Source organism: Lagenorhynchus albirostris, chromosome 16, assembly GCF_949774975.1.
Source record: "Lagenorhynchus albirostris chromosome 16, mLagAlb1.1, whole genome shotgun sequence".
In the NCBI taxonomy this organism is placed as follows: Eukaryota; Metazoa; Chordata; class Mammalia; order Artiodactyla; family Delphinidae; genus Lagenorhynchus; species Lagenorhynchus albirostris.
This window is the reverse complement of record NC_083110.1, coordinates 68235717-68251538: the sequence shown is the minus strand read 5'-3', so window position 1 is coordinate 68251538 and position 15822 is coordinate 68235717. Positions and strand designations below refer to the sequence as shown.

Sequence of the window (15822 nt, the reverse complement as noted above, 5' to 3'; positions counted from 1 at the left end):
GAAAGAGAACAGTTTCACCACCCAATAACAAACTTATCTTGACCTATTATCTATGCCAGTGTACTGTAAAAAGAAATAAGTAAGAGTCAACTTACCATCCTCTTTAAGCACATGGCAGTAAAATTCTCCAGGACTATACATCACACAGACCACAACATCTACTGTCTGATCAACAGCAAGTTCAACCCACGTCCACTCCAACTGACTGATTTCTGCTTCTACACCCGAGGGAACTGTGAAAATAAACGGACGATTTGCAAAACAAATGGCCAGAGCGGGGAGTTGGAAGCAGGGCTGCTAAAGATAAAGAGTCTGCTTTTGAAGAACTGAATGTCCAATAACTTTCTTAGTGACTTTGCAGGAAAGTTAATTAGTATGAGAATTAACCATTACTACCTCACTGAATTCCAAATTCACATTTCTGATCGACCTTCAGCTGCCAGTGACCCAAACACACTCTTTAGATGAATGCTTGATTTAAAAGGACAAAAGGTACTCAACATCAATTCTTGTTTAAAGTATGAGAACCCATACATTCACAAAGCCACCTGAATTCCAGCACGGACATTATCTGGTGGACAATTTACTTACCACTGGCTTCTTTCATGACACTGGGCTTAACTGTCACTACCCCCTTGTCCCCCACGGCAAAGCCTGCATCGATGAGCACTCTGGTGACACTGATGTGGGGCATCACAGACCTATCCGTAAGTTCCACCAGGGAACTGTTTTCCAACTTGTCCACCACTTTCACTGTGATCATTTTATTCTGTACAATTTTTCTCATCAGATAAATAGCTTCTGGAGTCCAAATTCCTAATGATGGCTTTACTCCTAACAAAGAATTTTTAAAAGAATGTTAAAATATTTCTTATTGCAAGCCTTTACAAATTTAGCTCCTAATTTCCACAAACTTAAGGACTCTATGACAAACACTGGAACCAGAAAGTCCCATCTGAGAAGGATTTTCTAAACATGAAAATGAAGGCAAAATTATAAAGAAAACGTCTGTAAAACGCTTCTATATTTCTATGTAAACAAACCATCATAAATCCATTGATACGAAATGTCCAAAGAGGCAAATCTAGAAGACCGAAAGTAGATTAATGGTTGCCTAGGAAGCTAGGATTAACTATATATAAATGGGCACAAGAGATCTCAGTGGGGTGATGGAAATATTCCAAAAGTGGATTATGGTGATGGCTGTACAACTCGGTAAATTACTAAAAATCACTGAATTGTATACCTAAAACACTGTTTGTTTTTTTTTTTTTTTGGCTGTGCGGCTTGCAGGATCTTAGTTCCCCGACCAGGGATCAAACCCACGTCCTTGGCAGTGAAAGAGCGGAGTCTTAACCACTGGACTGCCAGAGAATTCCCTAAAACAGTGACTTTTATGGTATATAAATTATATGTCAATAAGGTTGTTAACAAAATCACAAACAAAAGTATAAAACAATCCAGGAAGAAACACCGGTCACTAATACTGACGTCTGAAACATCTGTAGCATTTACTGAAAGGGCACTTACAAATCAACAACCCCAAAGTTATACCAAGTCATTTCATAAAATTAAGAGCCAAGTAACTTATGAAAAAACATCCAGTCTCACTGGTAATGAAGCAAATTAAAATGATTTAGTTTTTAGCTTATCAAAATTGGCCAAGATGAAACAATCCAGAAATATCTATTGGGCAGGACAAAAGTACCTTCAGTTTTTAAAATAAAAGACATTTTTCATTTTCACTTAAGACCTTTATTGAACAACATATTCACCCTTTTGTTCCACACCTTCTGTCATTTTTCAGACAACTTCATAATTCCATCTTCCCAAAACTTTTTATCTTTTTGAGCAAAGAACTGTTCCAGGTACCTTTTACAGTCTTCCAGGGAACTGACATTTTTTCCATTAAGAGAATTTTGTAAATACCGAAATAAATGGAAATCTGAAGGTGCAATATCTGGTGAATACAGCAGATGAATCAGAACTTCCCAGGTAAGCTGTAACAGTTTTTAACTGGTCATCAAAGAAACATGTGGTCTTGCGTTATCCTGATGGAAGATTATGCGTTTTCCGTTGAGTAATTCTGGATGCTGTTCGTTGAGTGCTGCTTTCAGTTGGTCTAACTGGCAGCAGTACTTGTTGGAATTAATCCTTTGGTTTTCCAGAAGGAGCTCCTGATACAGGACTCCCTTCCAATCCCACCACGTACACAACATCACCTTCTTTGGATGAAGACTGGCCTTTGGTGTGGTTAGTGGTGGTTCATTTCGCTTGCCCCATGATCTCTTCCGTTCCACATTATTGTACAGTAACCACTTTTCATCACCCGTCACAATTTGTTTTAAAAACGGAACGTTTTCATTACGTTTCAGTAAAGAATCGAATGCGGAAATATGGTCAAGGTTTTTTTCGCTTAACTTATGTGGAACCCAAACATCAAAGCGATTCACATAACCAAGCTGGTGCAAATGATTTTCAGCACTCAATTTGGGTATTTTGAGTATGTCAGCTCTCTCCCGCGTGGTATAACGTTGATTGTCCTCAATTATTGTTTTTTGATTTGACCGCTATCAACTTCAACTGGTCTACCCAACCGTGGAGCATCGTCCAGAGAGAAATCTCCAGCACGAAACTTCACTAACCACTTTTGACACATTTAATCAGTCACAGCACCTTCTCCACAAATCTTTTTGTGCATTTCAGTTGCATTTTTACCTTTCTTGAAAGAATAAAGCATAATATGCCAAAAAAGTTGTTTTTCTTCCACCTTCAATATTAAAATGGCTACACAAAAATTCACCAATTTTGGTAAGTCTTTTTTTAAATGCACGCTGATATGACAGCTGTCACATACAATCTAACAAAATTGTTTCGAGTGAAGTTAAAGAAAACTAAGTGCTACTAGAGCCATCTTACGGAAAAAACGAAACGAACCTTTTGGCCCACCCAATATTTGGTACACCAATGTGTCAAGGAACTGACTCCCTACTACGTTTCTGGTAGGTGTGTAAACTAGTTCTACCTTTTCTAGGGAACAATCATAATGTGTATCACAAACATGAAAAGCATACCCACTGACACCTCCATTCCACCTAAGGCGGTATTTTTGCAAATGTAAGTGCGTTTTGCAACCTATCCCAAGGAAATTATCTGTTTTTAAAAATTAGTTTTTTAAAAAAGATCATTAATTTTTAATTGAAGTATATTTGATTTACAATACTGTATTAGTTTCAGGTGTACAATGCAGTGATTCAGTATTTTTGTAGATTACAGATTATGCTCCACTTAAAGTTATTATAAAATATTGGTTATATTCCCTGTGCTGTACTATACATCCCTATAGCTTACTTATTTTATACACAGTAGTTTGTACCTCTTCCTAAGGATATGATCTTGGATAGGCTAAAAAATGTAGTTAAAAGAACACTGCTAGTAGCAGAAACTTGGAAATATCCTTCTGATAACTGGATACTAGTTAAATTCTGGTGCATGTGAATGAAAAGTTGTAGAAGCTAGTCTTTTACACTGGAAAGAAGCTCCTGCTCCAAGCGGGACATGTTACATATACAGTGATTTCTAAGCATATGATCGTTAATGTTCTTGCTTTCAAAAGCAGTTTCCCCCTAATTCATGCAATTGACAGGCTTCTGTGATATGTATTGATAATGCAGGATCTATAAATAACAAAAAAGAATACTCAACTTCATAAACACAGGTACATTCAACTTCATTTTATTACCGATAGCAAAATAGTCATCTGTATTTCCTAAATGTTCCATTAAGGATTGTTTTTGTACTGAGGTAAGTTATAGCTAAACACATTCCCTGATCTACTCACTAGTTTAATTTCAATTCTAATGCTCTTAACTTTAGGTTTCAATATTTTAAGAATACAGGAACTATAAAAATTACATACCTGCCAGCACACACTTAATAGCTTGCATTGGCAATTCCAACAACTTCGGAGTTATGGGGCAAAGTCTTGTCAAACTAAGGATTTCAAAGTTTCCATAGTCTACATATCCGACCAGTACAGATTCCTCAGAAGCATAAGCCAAAACAGAGGCACGGTACCACTGGTCATCCTCTAAAAATAGGAGAGACTCAATCTGAAATGCTTTTCCAATGTAGATATACACAAAAATTTTTCCTCCTCAATTTAGATGGTCATTTATAGATTCTATTTTCATGTAACATCAAGCTTTACTGAACTATGCATGCTTATTCACCATTCCTACTTTTCCTTATCAGAAGCTTTCAACTCCTGAAATGTCACCTTTATTCATCCCTTTCTAGGTAACTCATGTTGTATGCTTGTCATTATTTATTTATTAAGTGCTTAATCCCTCTAGTGGACAGTTAACTCATTAGGACAAGGGAACATGTCCTGGTCATGTGAGTGAATCCATTAGGTCTTGATCAATTTTAGAATACCTGGCAGTATGAGTCAACCAGACTCCACTAACCAAGCCATAGATTTACCGGAGGCCTACCTGTCTCTCCCCTCCTGTGAGGCCACTGGTCCTCCCTTCAGCAAAGAACTGAACCCGGTCATCACAGGGTCATCATCTGTGCAGCTACAGAGGCCGGGCCACAACAGCTATGTGCCTCCAGACACTCTTGCTGTTCCAAAGAAAACTGGCCAAGACATGACCCTGGGAGGTTCCACATTCCCACACTGATATAAACAAATGTCTGTATCAGTCTCCAGAACTAAAGGGCTGATAAAATAAAAACCTCCATCACCCCCACCCCCGCAGCATTTACAGGTCCTCCTCCTCCCTTACACACTTGGATTCAGTTTAATTGGATATACTTAAAAACATAATTGGTGCACTACTCAAACTTCAAATGCAGCCATCAACGCAAAACGAAGATTGGTTCATTTCTTGGTACTTAATTGTAAGTAAAAAATTCAATAATACTCTTTTCCTTACCAGAGAACTGAGCACAGCAGATATCACCAATGGTTGGATAAAAATCAGAGCGTGGAGACACTTGACTGCAGTACGTGGTAAGCGACGCCTGAAGTTCAGCGAGCTTATCTGTGGATACAGATCACATCTTAAACTAAAGAAACACAAGTTTACACATTATCTGCATATCTGCATGCTGAGTCTCTTGATGTATGTTATATTGATAACACAAATCAAGATTTACTTACGCCCACTTTGTAGTCGTTGACAAAAGAAGTCTTCTGGAGTCTGAATGTGGGCGACCACACCGCAAAACTCATCACCTACGTTCAAAGTCAACACTTTGGGGATTAGGCCACTTCTGTTTATAACAATTTTGTTTTCAGCTGTGATTTTCCTGACATCTTCAAGATCACCTTATCAAAAAGCAGAAATATAAGCCTTTTTGGTTTCATTAATCCAATTTTCCAGTTTCTCAGGCCTAACTGTGCTCTTTCACACTTCTAGGCCTTAATACATACATGCTGGTCTTTTTTCCCAGAACATATTCCCAAATCTCCCAGCAACTTGAGTAGTTCCTGCTCAGTATGATGTCACTGTGAAAGGCTTTCCTCCAAATCTGGGTCAGGTGCCCTTCCCGGGGCCCCCACTGCACTCTGCGATCCTGCCACCGTTTTATAATCTCTTCTCTATGTGGGCGTATAACTGCCCACAGAATACCCTCCCTGAAGGCACCTCCACAGTGCCTTAGTGAAGCAGATACTGCTGGGAGGATTTTGTTCCTTCCACCGGACCCCTTTGCAGCATTTATTATTGCTGATGACTCCTTCCCAGAACATTTACTCTTCTGTTATTCTGGCAACATTTTCCCTGTTCTCTTTCCACCTCTCCCAACACAGCTTCTCCCTTGGTACTGTAAGCTCAGGTTCACTTCTCTCACTTTACAGTCTCTCTAGGACACCACCATCATTTACAATTTCAACCGTGATAACTTTTAGACCAGTAAGTATTGAGTTTTCTCCTCCAGATGGCCAAAAAAACTCCTGAGAACTGTTCAGCAGAGCTGTCTCACCCAAGATTGATGTTTCAGGGATTTCATATAGGCAGTACTCTAGGAATACAGACAAGAGACAATAACTTCTTCAATAACTAAAATCACTACACCGTTCAATATTAATCTGTATACTCACTTGAATCTGCACTTGGCTTCTTAGGATTTTGTCCCTTGGGTTTCAAGCCATATCCCATTTCTATGAGCACATGGTCTAAGAATTTTCCTAAAAGTAATTAAGAGAACATATTTCCATTGAGATATTATACTAAGTATTAGAGGAAAAGAATAAATACAAAAGAAATGAATCACATGATTTAAAGATTATAGCTATTCGCACACCAGCATATTTTTTACTAGTTCAGTTTCTATGTGCAAAATATAGTTTATTAATTTTCAGCTTTAAAAATTGAGTCAAAGGGCTTCCCCGGTGGTGCAGTGGTTAAGAATCTGCCTGCCAATGCAGGGGACACGGGTTCGTGCCCTGGTCCAGAAAGATCCCACATGCCGCGGAGCAACTAAGCCTGTGCACCACAACTACTCAGCATGTACTCTAGAGCCCACAAGCCACAACTACTGAGCCCGTGTGCCACAACTACTGAAGCCCGCGCACCTAGAGCCTGTGCTCTGCAACGAGAAGACACCGCAATGAGAAGCCCATGCACCGCCACAAAGAGTAGCCCCCACTCGCTGCAACTAGAGGAAGCCCACCTGCAGCAACAAAGACCCAATGCAGCCAAAAATAAATACATTTATTAGAAAAAATTGAGTCAAAATCCCCATCATCACTTAACAAAAAATTTAATAAAAATATTTCACTTAAAAATTATGAATAACATGGAAGATTTAGTTACCACCTCACTGGCATGCTTAGAATGACCACCATTTATAAGAAAAAATAAATTTAAGACATAAGACTACTTCATCTCAGACATAAAGTATGGCTGAATCAAGTGTCAACCAGCAGCCATATAAACTTCAAGTTCCCTCAAACAGTATCCAAAAGCTCAAGTCACAACATGGAACATACATAGCAAAGAAACAAAACACAGAGATTTTATACTCAATTTCACAACAGGATTAACTGAATTTTCTACCAAGTAATCAACCAATGATGGGTCTCAAGCAATAGAAGAGTAATAATACCTTGGAAACCAAGAGGCAATTATAAGCACACTGTCAGAAGTCACTTTTTAAATATGTACAAAGCCATAAAGGAAGAACAGGATTCCAAACTGCTTCCATTTCCACAACTTAAATACTATGTGCTTATGGGCTTAATGCTAACCAAATGCAGTTCTGTGAAGGTTGTTCAAAGAAAAAGCACTGATGGTAAGGATGGACAAATTCACAGAAAAATTCCTGAATTTTCCCAGTAAATGAGTAGAAATCAGGGATATTATAATGGCTGTATTAAAAAGATACTAGAGTTTTCCCATAATAAGTCTAGATCTAGCCTTTTAATGTACCAAATTCTATAACTTGTGCCTTGTCTTTGATAAACTGCCAACTGCAAGAGCAGAGCCAAGGCCATATTTCCTGTCACAATCTGAATGACTCCAGAGTGGGGCTTACTTGGTCTCACTTCATGTTTCTATTTCTTCTCTGAGTTACAGGTGGGCACTAAATAACATATTAAGTGCTCCATTTAAAAAGAAATATTCAGGGCTTCCCTGGTGGCGCAGTGGCTAAGAATCTGCCTGCCAATGCAGGGGACACGGGTTCGAGCCCTGGTCTGGGAGGATCCCACATGCAGCGGAGCAACGGGGCCCGCGAGCCACAATTACTGAGCCTGTGGGTCTGGAGCCTGTGCTCTGCAACAAGAGAGGCCGCAACAGTGAGAGGCCCGCACACGGCGATGAAGAGTGGCCCCCACTCGCCACAACTAGAGAAAGCCTGCGCACAGAAACGAAGACCAACACAGTCATAAATAAATAAATAAAATTTAAAAAAAAAAAAAAAAAGAAAGATTCAGATCTTACCTGAACTTGTCAGCATAACATCCACAGCAAAGGAAATCACTTCTTTTAAGATGTCCACAATCTTTAGAGAGCAGTACTGCTGCATTAACAGTGATTTAATAGTTTTGATACAATCATTGCTCCAATTCCCCTCTGCTGGGATAACATTGGCTACAAAGCATTTTATGGCCTGAAAGATTTTACACAAGTTACTAAAAATTAGTATTTGAAAGTGACTTTTTTCTAATTAATTATGCAAAGATTTTTTTTAAAGACAAGGTATTTCATGCTGAATATTCATCAAAAATCTTCAAGTACTAATCCGATAAACAATTTTATGAATAATTATTTGTCTCTCTTGATATTCTATCCACAATGCTTTTCCTTTTGGGACTTTAAGCTTGAGAAATCAACCAAAGGATGGTTATTATCCTTCAATTACACACAAATTTAAGTTGCTTCCAAATAATGTAATAAATATAAAAATGATTGTTTTTAAAGAGCAGATTGATAAGATGTCCCTAAAAATGCTAAGTTTCCTACCTGAAGCAGTACTTAACTAAGGAATGCCTAATAAAATGGAGCCAAGAAAGTCCATGATTGTTTCTCTACATAGTAAAAGATACACCAATAGGTCCTTTCTCATAATAACCATGGCAACAAACACGCAAATATTATGTCCATCAAAACATTAAAAACAGCTCCTTTGGGATGCTATTAGGAATTCAAAAAGTAAAAGAGACTTACACAAGGAGGAAACAAGTCAATTTTTCTGTTTAGTTGGTGAATTCTGTTTACTGGAATTATTTCTTCATTTCCATAATCAATATATAAGACTTGTGCCTTCTTCTGCAGTACATCAACATCTTCTATTATTACTCTGTTCCAGGTCTGAAAGTGAAATATAACGGTATTCTGCTTCTAAACAGCATTTCACAATCTTAGGTTTAAAAACTCTCAATCTACAGAACATGCAAAGGAAAAGTTACTGTTCTGTTCTGAGATACTCTATGAACAAGTTACCTTAATTTCCTAAGAATCTGGCTCAGAAATCCCCAAATTTGTCCATTTTAGATGCTTTAATATACACAACAATTCCCAGGCTATTCTAGCCCAGCGGACTCTGTGACACACTAATGCCTCAGCTACACAAATAAACACAAGCTCTAGGACTAGCAATCACTCTGTACCCAGCAACTGAGGAGCCTACATGCAGAGCTGGAGTGGCCTCAGGCAGGGAGGAAGTAAGCAAACAGATGTGGACTCCTGACTGAGGAAGAGAAACAGCAGTGTGACCAGAGTCTCACCTCAAGCCATCTAATGCATCATTAAAAGCTCTGGTGTCAAGCTGATAGGACCAAAGTAAATTAAAATGTCTTGTTAAATATTTCATTAGGGGTTACCTGATCGACAGTGTACTTGGCAACACAAACTTCCCCCTTTACAGGAATATAATCTTCTTCATGTGCCTTATTTGCATATGTTTCCTTTAAGCTCGCAGACAGTTGGTTCATGTATTCTAAAACTTCTGAAGAATGTAACTGCACATAAAAGTCACCTGGGTGTTTGAATTCAGTAACTATACCCTTTCAAAGACAAAAAAGTTGCAATAACTCACTGAGAACAAAGCAAATGTTAATTTTGTAAAGCTTTATAACAAGATACAGAAAGTACTGTAGACAAGTTTTTGCAATCTTTATCAATTTCAGTTGTATTTTGGAGCTGTCTTATAAACTCAAACACAGGAAACAAGGAAATAAAAATCTACAGTTCTTTGGATCTCTGTCTATGGAAATTAAACAACAAATACCTTTATTTCCATGCTTTTCCTGAGTTGTAGGCTTCTCAAATCAGAAAACATTATTTTATCAGCACAAATGGCTATTTCTTTAGTAACTCCAACAGGACAGTCACTCTGGTTTGAAAAAACACATTAAGTGAGTTACTTACAAGCACATATTTAAATGATACCATGGCCGGACTTCCCTGGTTGCACAGTGGTTAAGAATCCACCTGCCAATGCAGGGGACACAGGTTTGATCCCTGGTCTGGGAAGATCCCACCTGCTGCAGAGCAACTAAGCCCGTGGGCCACAACTACTGAGACTGCGCTCTAGAGCCTGTGAGCCACAACTACTGAGCCTGTGCATCTACAGCCCATGCTCTGCAACGAGAAGCCACTGCAATGAGAAGCCCGTGCACCGCAACCAAGAGTAGCCCACAATCGCCGCAACTAGAGAAAGCCCACGTGTAGCAACGAAAAGCCAATGCAGTCAAAAATAAATAAATAAAAAATAAATAATTAAAAATAACATAAAATAAAATAAATGATACCATGGCCACTATTTGCTAGAACCGAGGTCAAAACAGCCTGACTCCCAGGTTTGAATGAGGGTGTAGAGAAATAACATACGTCTTCTAGAGTCACTAAAACGTACCGTCCATAGGCAGTGTGCATAGCACTGGGATCACCCGAGAATCAGGCCATGATGGTGATGGCAATGTTGAGTTTATTTTTTAAAAAAGGGGGCGGGGAGGGTCGTGTTTTAAGTTTTCACTTGTTAACATTTTTATAGGAATGGATTTTTTTTTTTTTAAAGTAGAAGCTAGGACCAGCTAGAGAAAGCTAAAATTTACCTATAAAATATGAGTTGGACATCACTGATACTTTCCAGATTGCAAATGATTTACCCTATACAGTTAGCTACATGGAAGAAAGGTATTAACAGGAAAAAGTGCTCCTTAGATAACAGGGCCCTATTAGAATCCAGTACACAAAGCTAGAGAGCATGTGCACGCAGGGACTACAAAGAGACAACTTTCTCAGTAGTCCACCTACAGCGAGACACGGCCATCTCAAGTCCTTTTTGGAAAAAGCTGGGCATAAACAGTTCTCATAGACCCCCAACGCTCACCAAATCTATCACTAGGGTGTACAGATTTATTCAACAGGAATAAACAAACACTGGTGAAATGGAGAAATAAGTCATAAATATTTTATTTAGCTTAGGTCCTCTTACTTCAAAATAAAGGGAGTCATTAAAAATTCACTCTAAAGGCAAAGAGAAAGTAAGTATATCATACCTCTTTTTTCACTTCCATGTTCTTTGTTTCAAAAGGTGATTTATTATCTTCAAGTTTGTGGAAACTGAAATAAAGCAACCAATTATAATACTTACAGCACAGAACCAATTAAAAGTAAGGGCCACAATAATGTTAAATTCTCAACAAAATCCAGAAAGAACAAAACAGCTTCTTCCAGAAAGAATCACAGTAGTAACAAAGTAAAACAACCCCATGCTGGCTATGCAAGGGTCTGCCCTGTGCACAGGTGTGCTTCTTCCAAAAGCCACCTAATGAAAGGGAGATAGCCACAATCTCCAAGCCTCAGTTTCCCTATCTGCAAAATGGAGAAAATACCTACATTACTTAAAACAGAGTTTTGGGGATCAAAAATTGTAGAGCTGTTCACTTCAGATTTGTATACTTTATGTTATACTTAAATAAAAAAGTAAAAAGCAGCAACTTTTACATAGTTATGGCCTGCTTACCTGATTTGATCCTTATACTACCAAAAAAAAAAAAAAACCCGTATTTTAAAATATTCTCTAATGAATGTAAAAAAAAAAAAAATCACACTTACTTCTGCTGAACAGGTTTGCACACGATGCTGTGGGCTGCCCAGTCCCTTCTCTGGCATGCGACAGAGCAGTAGTACGTCTGCTTGCACTGTGAGCACCTCAGCGGCCCTACAGAACACAGCCCATGACACCACCAATGTTTTATTGCAAATATTTGTTGGCAGGAACGAGACCGTTTCAAAGACGTCATTCTATTAATCATATCAAGGAGAATATGTGAAGAGGATTATGCTGTTTATGATTAGGTGTTAAAACTGAATTTATAGGGCTTCCCTGGTGGTGCAGTGGTTGAGAGTCCGCCTGCCAATGCAGAGGACACGGGTTCGTGCCCTGGTCCGGGAGGATCCCACATGCCACGGAGAGGCTGGGCCCATGAGCCATGGCCGCTGAGCCTGCACATCCGGAGCCTGTGCTCCGCAACGGGAGAGGCCACAACAGGGAGAGGCCTGCGTACCGCAAAAATAAACAAACAAACAAACAAACTGAATTTATAAAGCTCCGTTGAACTGCAGAGAAAGGGGGCCAAGATGAAAAAGAGAAGGAGGACACGAGACAGGCTGGGACCTGCGACCCTTTGCCGCAGTGCTTGCACCCGGACACACCTCTCCTCGAGCCACAAAATACAAAGAAACCATATGGGACTAAAGATAACTGCATGCATGTGCAGTTGGGGCAAATTCTGGACAAAACATACCAAGAGACCAGAAAAACCCAACTGCCACTTTTGACGAGCCAGGAGCAAAACCAGGAGGTCGGGAGGAAAAGCAGGGTACTGCGCATGCCCCCTGCGCACCATATCATCTTAGGTGGGCAAACCGCCTAAAGTCACCCCGCCGGCCTGACCCCTGGACACACTCCTACCCTCACCCCATATAAGCAACAAGCTCACCCCCTACTCAGGGAGTGAGCAAGCAAGAGAACCTGCTGTTTATTCTCACTCCCCCTACTGCCCCAATAAAGCCTTGCCTGAATTTCTTGCCTGTCCTCTGATCAATTTCTATTGATTGGGGAAGGCCAAGAACCCTGGCTGTTATCAGACAGACTGGAAACACAACTGACTTTCCTAAAGCAGAACCCAGAACACACGATATAAAAGGAACAATCAAAGGGAACAGAAAATCCGCAGTGGTGAAAACAGACATGTGCAAACACAGTCTGATGAGGTTCACCTCGTGCCATTTAAAAATAACAAGACAAAAACCAACAAGGAGAATCACACCTAGAAAAACCCAGTAAGTTTTTGAAATGAAGTTTAAAAAAAAACCTATCAGTTTCCAGGCAGAGGAAAACAAGTTATCTGGAAAACAAAGCAAAAAACACATAAAGAAACAACGAAATCAGGCTGGCCTCAAATGCCTCCACTCTAAAAGAAATTGGAAAAAAGAAGCGAAATATCCAAATAGCCAGTGAGCACAGGAAAACTGCTCAAGATCATTGATCATGAGGGACATGCAAATTAAGACCACAGGGAGGGGCTTCCCTGGTGGTGCAGTGGTTGAGAGTCCGCCTGCTGATGCAGGGGACGCGGGTTCGTGCCCCGGTCTGGGAAGATCCCACATGCCGTGGAGCGGCTGGGCCCATGAGCCATGGCCGCTGAGCCTGCGCGTCCAGAGCCTGTGCTCCGCAACGGGAGAGGCCACAACAGTGAGAGGCCCGCGTACCGCAAAAAACAAAACAAAACAAAACAAAAAAACCACAGGGAGATACCACTACACATCCATGAGAAAGGCTAAAATTAAAAGGACTGAAAACACCAAATGTTGACAAAGATGTGGAGCAACCAGAACTCACTCCCAGTGGGAATACAAAATGGGACAACTACTTTGGAAAACGGTTTGGCTTTTTCTTATAAAGTTAAGCATACACTTACCTTTTGACTCAGCAATCCTACCCCTAGGTTTGTACCCAAAAGAAACGAGAACATACGTCCACACAAAGACTTATGCAAAAACGTGTAGAGAGCTCTATTCATAATAGCCAAAAGCTGGACACAAGCGAAATGTTCAACAGAACAGATATACACACTGTGATATCATGTAATGAAATGCTACTCAGCAACGAACAAAAAAATTAATGTACAGGCAAAAACATGGATTAAACTCAGAAATATTTTCTGAACAGGAAAAGCTTCCCACAGAGTCTATACTGTATGATTCCATTTACAAGAAATTCTGTAACTGGTTAAAATTAATTTATGGTGAAACAACAACAGTGGTTGCCTCTGGGGGGTATAGTGACTGGGAAGGGACATGAGGGAACTTTCTGAGAAGATGGAAGTATTCTTCATCTTGATTGGGCTATGAGTTTGTGCCTTTCAGTGCAAGTATGTTTTATCTCAAAAAAAGTATAAAAAATAATCAAATAAAGAAGCATGGGGCTTCCCTGGTGGCTCAGTGGTTGAGAGTCCGCCTGCTGATGCAGGGGACACGGGCTCGTGCCCTGGTCCAGGAAGATCCCACATGCTGCGGAGCAGCTAGGCCCGTGAGCCATGGCTGCTGAGCCTGCGCATCCGGAGCCTGTGCTCCGCAACGGGAGAGGCCACAACAGTGAGAGGCCCGCGTACTGCAAAAAAAAAAAAAAAAAAAAAAGGCCTGGATGAACAAGAATGGTAGGATGTTGGCAGCTGTTGAAGCTGGGAAATGGGTATATGATTTATATATACTCTTCTGTTTATATGTAATGTTTTACATAATAAAAATATTTTTCAAATGTGTAAAGGAATAATCCAACAGGCATCTGAGAGCAATATGCTTACCAAACAGACCGCAGCAATGGCAAGTTGTCGACCGAAGAGGAGGTCCTAATGAGCTGAAGAGTGCTGGATCATTTATGGACAAGGAACTCTCAACCAACTTGTGTACTTTTTTTGATTTTGCAGGAGACACATTATTGCTAGTCTTCTAGTAAGAAAAGAGCAATAGCAGTATTAAAACTTGGTAATAATGTTTTGTTTGTTAAATATTAGACTTGGGATTTCCTCTGCCGAGAAGACAAGATAGATGTACTTTCCCTTACTCCTACCATTAAGTACAACTAAAAACCTTGGACTTATATATAAAATAAACATACAGTGACACTGAAGGAAGGCAGCAGACAGGCTAGGAACTTGGCACCCAGAGAAGGACATGGCAGTGAGTCCCCAGAGTTTTTATTCTGCCTCATATATCTCAGATGCAGTGCTGGAGAAGTCAGAAACACCCAAAGGCACAGACGATAAAAGCCCCAACAAAAAGCCTGCTCGCTTGCTCTCTCTAGCCAAAAGACCAGGAAAGGGATGGTCCAGCCAGACAGAAAAACTTTATCAGTAACTGCTCTACTCCAGACAGTTGCCGCAGAAAAAACTGTGGCCCCATCCCACCAGCAAAGGTAGACTGGGGAGCCTAGACCTCCACCTTCACCAGGCTACAGTGAGGTGCCCCTCTCTCCCACTTGGGTGGTATCAGAGAAGGCCAACAGAGTAGGGAGCCAGCACTTCATCCTCGTGGGGTCTCCCTGTGGAGACTGCATGGGGAGCATGGACTTCTGCCTGGCAGTAAAGAGTGTCCCCCATGCCCCCCAACTACCAGCACCATTGGGGTGGTGTTAAGAGGAAACCTAGTGGACAGTCAGGATTTTCCACCACCATTCAACAGTAATGAGTAGAGTGTCTCCAAACCCTTCCACCTCCAATCCTCCCTCCACCTCGTGTTAAGTAGAGAGGATATGGGGGGGGGGCGGGAGCAGTAAGGATGCTGGGAAGCTGAACTCCCACCCTTGTCCAGCCAAGAACATCCTGGGCCATAGAACAAACTTCAACCAATTTAAAAGAATTTAAATCATACAGACGGTGTTATTCAACCACAATGGACTTACACTAGAAATCAGTAACAGAATGAGAACAGATAATCTCCAAACATTTGGAAACTAGACAATACACTTCTAAATAATGCATGAGTCAAAGAGGATGTCTCAGGGAAATGTTTTAAAAATACACTGAACTAAAAGAAAATAAAAATACAACATATCAAATTTGTGGGACACAAAGTATCACCAAGACAGAAATTTATAGCTCTAAAGTCACATACTAGAAAAGAGGTAAAGTCTCAAATTAATAATGTAAGTTCTCATCTCAAGAACCTAAACAATAAGAACAAAACATGCCCAAAGCAAGCAGAGGAAGGAAACGATAAAGATAAAAGCAGAAATCAATGTAATTAAAAATAAAAACTTGGAGGAAAAAAATCAGTGAAACAAGACCTGGTCCTTTGAAAA

At 40.1% G+C, this 15822-nt stretch overlaps 1 protein-coding gene across 1 annotated transcript in view; it reads right to left on the bottom strand.

The window, feature by feature from the left end:
• Nucleotides 1-15822, bottom strand: part of TDRD1 (tudor domain containing 1) — a 37883-nt gene that overhangs the window by 16493 nt on the left and 5568 nt on the right. The window contains exons 3-14 of the mRNA XM_060125970.1: nucleotides 14327-14471; nucleotides 11574-11679; nucleotides 11015-11078; nucleotides 9742-9846; nucleotides 9335-9517; nucleotides 8679-8822; nucleotides 7953-8121; nucleotides 6110-6196; nucleotides 5168-5335; nucleotides 4941-5048; nucleotides 592-834; nucleotides 96-233 (exon numbers count right to left, since the gene is read on the bottom strand). Of these exons, the coding sequence (XP_059981953.1) occupies nucleotides 96-233; nucleotides 592-834; nucleotides 4941-5048; nucleotides 5168-5335; nucleotides 6110-6196; nucleotides 7953-8121; nucleotides 8679-8822; nucleotides 9335-9517; nucleotides 9742-9846; nucleotides 11015-11078; nucleotides 11574-11679; nucleotides 14327-14471 (1660 nt within the window). The remainder of the gene's footprint in view (nucleotides 1-95; nucleotides 234-591; nucleotides 835-4940; nucleotides 5049-5167; nucleotides 5336-6109; nucleotides 6197-7952; nucleotides 8122-8678; nucleotides 8823-9334; nucleotides 9518-9741; nucleotides 9847-11014; nucleotides 11079-11573; nucleotides 11680-14326; nucleotides 14472-15822) is intronic.